Source organism: Gossypium raimondii, chromosome 13, assembly GCF_025698545.1.
Source record: "Gossypium raimondii isolate GPD5lz chromosome 13, ASM2569854v1, whole genome shotgun sequence".
NCBI classification, from domain to species: domain Eukaryota; kingdom Viridiplantae; phylum Streptophyta; class Magnoliopsida; order Malvales; family Malvaceae; genus Gossypium; species Gossypium raimondii.
In genome coordinates this window covers 46,524,563-46,533,484 of record NC_068577.1, presented here as the reverse complement: position 1 = coordinate 46,533,484, position 8,922 = coordinate 46,524,563, and the positions used below count along the sequence as shown (strand labels likewise).

Genomic DNA, 8,922 nt, shown 5'->3' with positions numbered 1-8,922 from the left:
CACGTATCCTCATACTATTATTGGTATTTTAAATTGGTCCTCAAACTTCAAAACATTCTAATTATATCTCAAACAATTAATATTATATCAATCATGTCCATCTATTATTGAAACCGTTAATTTAACCATTGAATGAAACATAAATCTTATATGACATAATTTAAAATAAAAATTTTAATAAAAAATAAAATGTTGCTGCATAAATTTTAAAATTAAAAACTAAAATTAAGGTAAGACCGAAAAGAGAGAGTGAACAATAGAATCAGTAAAACTTTGAAAACCTCAAAATCGAGATTTTACAATATTCATTTTCTTTAAATTATGTCACATAAGATCTAACATATTATTTAATGGTTAAATTAATTATTTTAATAATAGATGGACCTTATTAATATAACATCGATGGTTTGAAAATGTAATTAGGATGTTTTAAAGTTTGAGAATCAATTAGAATAAAAGTCATAGTTTAAAGATATTTTATTCATTATAGGTTGAACTTTGGTCTCGAGGCATATAAAATTTTGATTTAAATTTAATTTTACATGTTTAATAAAATAAATACATCCATTTTTAAATATAAGTAATTTTTTGTATATATAATATGTAAAAATAAATAATGTTTCGTTGATAGTAATGCATGCAATAAATTTATGAAAATTGAATCCAATAAAAAATATGTATAAATTTATATAAAATTAAAGTTCATGTACAGTATTTTATATTAAAGGTATATTTGAATAACACGAAGTAATTAGATGAAAATGTAATTACCATCCTAATTACACTCTTTTGTAATTATAAAGAATTGTAATTCCCTAGACATGTTTAGCTAACACAGTGTAATTACATCGTAATTCCTTATGTTATGTTTAGTAATACAAACCTAATCGACACAATTTCATAATTTATAATTTATAGAAAATATTAATTACTATAAAAACTATTAATATGATTAAAAATTCTAAACGAAGTACTAAGAATTAAAATCAAATCAACATATGTAATATGTTAGTCTAAGAAAGTACTCGATAATACAATTACTAATAAAATAAACATCATAAGCAATTTTCTTTAATTAATCTACCATTCCATATTTGTTGGGATATTCCTTTTAACATTTAACATATCTTCTTTATCATCATCTATTAGTCATTGACAGAGTTCTTCATCATCCTAATTTATATAATTAATATTAGGTTAAAATATGTCACAAGTCCATGTATTTTTCATTATTTTGGAATTTAGTCCCTATAACTTTATTTCTAATAGTTTAGTTCTTTTACTTTTGTATTTCAAAATTTAGATTCAACTATTAATACTGTTAATTTTTTTTTGTTAAACTTGTCGATGTGGCATTTTGAAATAAAAAAGATTCATTTGGTAGCAATGTAAATAAAAAAATGGTGTTGTAATGAATCTTAATTTAACAACATAATTTAAAAATGTCAACAGTTGGACCTAAATTTTGAAATTTAAAAATTAGAGAGACTAAATTCTTAGAAATAAAAGTACAAAGACTAAATTCTAAATTTGCAAAGAGTATCGGACGTGTGGCATATTTTAACCTTAATATTACAAATTCTTCTTCTTTCATGTACTCTTCAAAGTATAGATCATCCTAGTGTTACGTATGCAACATCCCAGTATGATCCAACCTTATTATTTTTTATGTTATATAGAAGTGATGTTATTAATATGAGAAAATTTTTTTAGGACAAAAACGTCTTCTCAACCACATTTCGAAGTTTTGAATGTCTCAAATTAAAGAGTTCACAAGTTGTCTCCGGTGCTTGTGTCTGACTTCATTCTCCCAAATGGTATTGTATACCATGATATGGTGTAAGAAAATTTTTTATATTTACATGACTAGCATCTATAGATAATATTTGGGTTCATAACGTAAAGAGTCTGTAGTTTTTATTATAAAAACTTGTATAAGCATACTAAAAAAATAAAAATCTTGTATAAACTTAATTTAGAGAAAGACTTATACTAGGTTATAACCCTTTTATAATACACAAATTAGGTTAAAATAATATGAAATTTATAATATATAACATTTATTAAAAAAGTTTTATAAACTTTTCAATAACTTTCATAACACTTCTTATAAATAATATAATATTTCGTCACAACTTTGGAATATTTTTTATAAATAAATATATTATTTTAATAATATATAGCATGAACACGTAAATAAGTTATGTACTTGCTTTTTTGGCATAACTTTTTTTTATAAATAAGTATATTATAACATTTTTATAACATGTAAATTATTTTTACAATATACTTTTTGACGATAATTGTAGAATTTTTAAGATTTAAATAATATACTTTTGCTATAGTGTTATAAAATACACACAAATTATTTTTTTATAATATTTTTTTAGGAATTATAAAATGGCTTTAAAAATTTTTGGCTATAACCATCCCAAACACTCATACGAGTTTATGTTTATAATATAATTTTTATAAATTAAATTTGTATAAAAATATTTTTTAAAGTTATATAATACAGGTGTGCTTGGAAGCCATAAGGTAAATGGATTTGGGTGTAATTGCCCGTGAACCCGTGTAATTACTCCAATGCTCACACTCCCCTTTAGAATTGAAAGTCGTAATTGGTGTGGTCCAATTACACACAATTCAGTGAGACCTATAAATTATAATGGTTACTCAAGCATTTCACTTCTGTGTAGTTACAAACAGTTACACCCAAATCTAATTATTAAGTCGCTTTTCAAACACTAAATAAATCAAAATTCATATGTAATTTGGTATTTATTCATTTTATTATTTAAAATATTTTATAAGTCTAAAATTCAATTTAAAATAATATTTTCTTATTTCGTGAATAATTTGGATAGGAATCATTTTAAATTGAAATTAGAACGAAGATACTTTTTAAGAGATTAAAACTATTAACTTATTACAACATGTTAAGACATTCTTTTCTTAAATTAATGTTGAGCCAAGTCAAATTATATTAAAATTAAATATAAACTTTTAATTACTAGGGTCTGATGGTTTAATTGAAAATGGTTTTGGAAAATGATTTACGAAAAATGATTTATTTTTTGAAAAAGTTAATATTTTTGGTATTTAAATTAATCTCTATAAAATATTTTACATTGTTTGATGATTTCTGAAAATATTTTATAAAAACTGTTTTAAATGAAACAAACATACATTTAAAAATTATTATCTTTTATTATTTAATTAAATTTATTTTATATCTATTAAATTTATAGTTTACATTGTTTTTGTATATTTTGTAATGATTTATTTATAAATAAATACATCAAATCAAATATATAATAGCAACCAATTATTAAGCAATATATGGGTCATTATTGCTCTTTAGTCTATCAACTAAAGTCCTCGAGAGATCCTCTATCTCTTTCGCATATCGGAGAGCCTCATAATTGGCTTGGCACCTTAGCCTTTGAATGGAGTTTGGAAGGTCATTATTAGCAAGCCTTGAATTTGTATGCATGAACTTGATCACCTTGTGTCGTTTTTGTAACGAGAGCAGTTCTCTCTTGTAGTAATTAGTTTGCAAATGAAGTCATCTAAGACACCTTTCCAAAAACAATAAACCAAATGGAATATATTTAACGCCAATTTTCGATCCCTTCAATACCTTAGACTAAGAAACAGGGGCCTTTACCAGGGGCTTTATTGTTGAGTACTTAACGGGAAGATACTCAACGATTTCAATATCATCTTTCAGTACATTAATGAAGTGCGTCCAGTAAAAAAATATCCTCAAAACCATTGTGCACAATGTATTCAAAACATTAATGAAAAGTTGGCAAAATAGGTCTAGGTGCACTGGTATGCCTAAGTGTTGCATAACTAAACCCCTTTGGCCCTATGAAAAATCTTGTCTATAGAACCAATGCTGCGCCACTCGTTGCACTCACTTTTCTAGTTGAAAGTGTCTTCCTATCAAATAATTCAAGGTCTATTTATAGAAAGCAAATGCAATTCATCTAACATATACATCTTGATTTCACAGACCATAATATAAAAATATCCCTCTAGATTGAGTTTCACTGATCATCTAAATCAGACTCAGTTGACAAAAAATATTTTCAACAATAGTATCTTAGAGGTTAACTATACTGCCAACTTAGATAAGCATGCTCACCATTTAACAATGGCAATTTAGTGAGTCAACAAAGAACCGCTTCTATTGCATGTCTTGCATTTAAGTAAGCCACGAGATCCACAAGTTGCACAAGGTATCTTTTCCATCACATTTTGTGCATCTGTAGAGATATAATCAATTATCAGTGAAAAAAATGGATCATGTAAAGAAATCATACCTCAACAATATATGTTTGGAAGAAAAGAAATTAACAAGAAACCAAATATCAAACTAATGTTTACAAAGTTCAATATGGGCATCATTAAGCAAAAGTTTCAAACTTAGAACACCCAGATAGGAAATTAGGAAGGATAATTACACGCAAATATGGTTCCTTGAAAGAATGCATAGTTGTAAACTACTAGTTCTACCATTAGTAACCATCTTGGGTACCAATTTCATTAGCAAGGAAGAAAGTTGAAGAAGATCATGTGACTAATGCTAGGGATGTGAAGAGGGGAAAGATTGGAATTTATTTTCCATCAAATAAACATGGGAAAACAGTATCTTTTATATGATCTTTTATGGATAAAGAAACAAACCCTAAACGTAGGAATTTGGAACATACCAAAAACTTTTTTAAAATATTAGTACATGCACCGCAATTTAACCAATCTACTAATATTTGAGAAACAAACTTCAACCAAACTAAACACTCTTAGGTGACCAATTTCTTTTCATTTAATGCAATCATTAATAAATTCATATCTAAGCATCCTCCCACGTTAAGCTTCCACCTCGCAGCCCTTTTCTACTATTTTATTGTTTTCAAATAAAATATCGAAATTTTTTTTCTGGAATCTTCAATTGCATTTTTTTTGTATTCCGAAGCTTGATCTCAATTTTTATTTTTATTTATGTCATGAAAATCACGTTGATGTGAGCAAAGATTTGAAATTTTGGGATTTTAAGTTAGAGTTGTGCAATATTATTTGTGTTATTTTGAATAATTTTATTTGTTTAACAAATAAATTTTAGTATAGTAATTATAATTAAATATTATTATAAACAACACAGGAGTTTAAGAAAAAGAAAAAAATATTGGATAAATCCATTCATTCAATCTTAATGTTTAGAATTATATAGTGGTCATATTTAGTAAGATTATCCTTTTATTTTACTAAAAAATCAATATTCTCCATTTATCACTTTTTGGAAGAGAAATATATATATATATTTATCTCATTCATAAGTCAAAAATAGCAGCAATTGAAACACATTCTTTTCCAATTCAATTACAAATTCGAATTAATTGATATTAGTCGAAAACATTTCTTTTGTTTTTAAGTGTAGATATAAAATAAATTTCTAGAAAATGAAAAACAATGTAATGGGGACCTTCCACCTTGTTCCCATGTAGGTTTTTATTTTTATTTGCTAGTCATTGGTCAATCTAATTTGGTCTACATTTACATGGACTCCCCAGGTTAAGGGGTAGAAAGAGAGTTAAAAAGAAGCACAAAGAGAGAGAGAGAGACATTCTTTCTTCTTTAATTAACATTTACTCAAAACTCTGTTGTTTCACACACCAATTAAAACAAACCCCCCCCCAAAAAAACACCATTTTTCCTTGGAAGACACAGTCTTTTGTTGTCTTACCTCCATCAAAAGTCAGGTTTGTTTCTAAATTAGCTTCATTTCCATGTCTTCTTTTTTTGTTTTTATGTTTTCTTCTTCATGATGTTTTTCCAAGTTTATATTCATTCAACTGTAGTTTTCTTTTTTATTCTTTTAAAGTTTTCAAATTTAGTTTCTTTTTTTTTTTTTTCCATTAATACCTAAGCTTTCAGATTTGGGTTTTGTTTCTTTTGTCTCAAGACTTGAGATCTTTACTGATTTTCTGTTTCTGGGGGTTGCTTATATTGAATGGTAGCTTTGAATCTTTAACCAGATTTAGATTCCCAGATTTGGTGGTCTTAAGAAAATTCTGATTCAGATTTGTTCTTTTAAGCATTTCCCTCTTACTGTCTTTTTCTTAAGAAATCAGATACCTTAGAACAGCAGCTTAATGACAATGTATATTTAACTACTTGTTCAATCTTTTTAATGATGTTTTAGAAAATTGATTGTTTTTGTCTGCTTCTTTATTTAGTCTTGCCGTCCATTTTTATGTTTTACTTTTTGTATGTTTCATATTTTATTTACTTTTTTTCTTTTTCATCAGTAGCAAGTTTTATTTATTTATTATTTTCTTTTATTACTTGTTTATGTTTGGTTCGTGGAGTGGATCAAGTTTCAATTACTTTATGTTCCGGGAATTAGCATAACAGGCTATCATAACATAAAATAATTTTCTATGATTCATAAACTAATATTAATGGTGGTTGTTCGTTTAACAGCTATATTCAAACGTATATTTTGGAATTATATATTGGAGGAAAAGGTGTTTGATCCGAAGATTGATGGTATTTGCGGTTTCGATTTGTATCTGAATCAGTGATGACCGATAGCTTTGCTGTTAAGGTTATTTGTTAGATCCTATGATAAGGTCTGGCAATGGTGTCTATGTTGAACATGGAGAAGAAATGGGTGTTTCCCCTTGTTATAACTTCTCTCATATGCACCATCCTTGTTGTTACTTGCTTCAATATGGGGCTTGTTTCTTCGGTTCACAAAATCAACTCGATCTTCTCCATTTTCCCTGCTCATATTTCGATGAATCAAAGGAAGCCGGGCTATGCTGAATCAAAGATTGACACAGGTCCCTTGCCGCCACCTTCCGGTCCTGCATTACCTCGTTTTGCATACTTGGTTTCTGGATCGAAAGGTGATCTGGAAAAGCTTTGGAGAACTCTTCATGCTCTGTATCATCCTCGAAATCAATATGTTGTTCATTTGGACCTCGAGGCACCTGCCGTGGAAAGAGTGACACTTGCTTCCAGAATAGCCAACCATACTGTTTTTTCGAAAGTCGGGAATGTTTATATGATCACCAAGGCTAATATGGTTACTTATCGAGGGCCAACCATGGTCGCCAATACTCTCCATGCTTGTGCCATTCATCTCAATAGAAGTAAAAATTGGGATTGGTTTATCAATCTCAGTGCTTCAGATTATCCTCTCGTGACCCAAGATGGTAATTCTCTATCATATGCCTTATTTATTCTCAGTGCTTCTGAGCTGGTGGATCTTGTTTCGGGTGATCAATCAGTTTGTAATTTGCAGATCTTATTGATGCATTTTCGGATTTAAACCGGAACCTTAATTTTATTGAACACACAAGTCAGCTTGGTTGGAAAGCGTATGTTCTTTCGTTCTTGCATCTCTGTTTAAAACCTTTTCATATGTTGAATACTGACATATTTCGCTGGTTCTTGTGCAGGGATAAAAGGGCTATGCCTTTGATTATAGATCCCGGACTCTACATGTCAACCAAGTCCGATATATTTTGGACCTCACAGAGAAGAGCATTACCTACTGCATTTAAATTGTTTACTGGTTAGTACACTGTTGTATGCCGCATTTATTTAATTTAGTATCCGTAATTCAAACTTTTAGTTGCCTTCAATCCTCTCCATTTAAGAATTAGAGGATTGCTATGTTTAAAAGAAAGCAGTGACACAGATTTGAAATTTCACGTGAATTGTGACTAGGGTATAGATTCCATCTTCTTATTGGCCGATGAGATTATTGTTTCTGATCTCATTTACAGACCAAGTGTCCTTTTATGTTATCATTATTATCTGAAAGTGATTTTATAATGGTGTTTAGTTGTAAATTATGCTCATTAAGCAAGCTCGGTTGAAACATTTGAAAACATATACGCATTGGTTTAGTGATGCAGCTGGATGGATCCTCGATCTTAAAGCAGTGCCCCGCTTTTGTTCTGCAGTTTAAGTTGGAACCACACATTACATTCCTACATATAGATAGCATATACGGAAACCTTGCTCGTATGAGGTAAATTTGTTTTGCTTTACGAAATTGGGTCCTCTTTGGTTGCAGGTTCAGCATGGACAGTTTTGTCGCATTCATTTGTTGAGTTTTGTGTTTGGGGTTGGGATAATCTACCGAGAACTCTTCTCATGTACTACACGAACTTTCTCTCCTCCCCTGAAGGTTACTTTCAGACTGTCGTATGCAATGTTCCAGAGTTTGCTAAGACTGTTGTCAATCATGATTTGCATTATATTTCATGGGACACTCCCCCTAAACAGCATCCGCACATCCTTACCCTTAATGACATGGACAAGATGATTCGAAGTAATGCTGCTTTTGCTAGGAAATTCAGTCAAGATGATCCCGTGTTGGATAAGATTGATAAGGACTTGCTTGGCCGGGAAAAGGGGAGCTTTACCCCTGGTGCTTGGTGTTCAGGCGAGCCAAAATGTTTGAAAGTTGGAGACATGAACAAGATCAAGCCAGGTCCAGGAGCGCAAAGGGTTCGCCAACTCATAGCTAAGTTATCTACAAAAGCTATTCTCGGTCGAGATCAGTGTAAATAGGTTTTGTTATGGGGATGTTCGATCAATGAGGCTGACACGGCTGAGAAATTTGTATCTAATAGTTTTGTTGCAACCAGTAGGTATTTGAACTCGTAGCATGTTCAGGTTAAAAAATGGCACTCAATAATTTGGTAAGACTTGAATTCGATGAAACAAAGGTTTTATACTTCTATATCCTGGACTTGTTCTTCGATATTTTTCTTCCAGAGAGCAATAAAGTTTCGATATATTGTCGATTACTTGGTGATTCTTGATGTTGACGTTTCTTTTCTGATTATGAAAAGATCCCAATACTATTTTTCTGCAGGATTGCCAGTTTTGAAA

The 8,922-nt window shown here is 29.6% G+C and overlaps 1 protein-coding gene across 1 annotated transcript; it reads left to right on the top strand.

The window, feature by feature from the left end:
• The first annotated feature begins 5,584 nt into the window (after nt 1–5,584).
• Nucleotides 5,585–8,837, top strand: LOC105782620 (beta-glucuronosyltransferase GlcAT14A). The gene is made up of 5 exons (XM_012607475.2): nt 5,585–5,768; nt 6,493–7,229; nt 7,319–7,394; nt 7,476–7,591; nt 8,099–8,837. The coding sequence occupies exons 2-5, from the start codon at nt 6,650–6,652 to the stop codon at nt 8,596–8,598; spliced, it is 1,272 nt and encodes a 423-aa protein (XP_012462929.1). The 5' UTR covers nt 5,585–5,768; nt 6,493–6,649; the 3' UTR covers nt 8,599–8,837.
• The last annotated feature ends 85 nt before the right edge of the window (nt 8,838–8,922 follow it).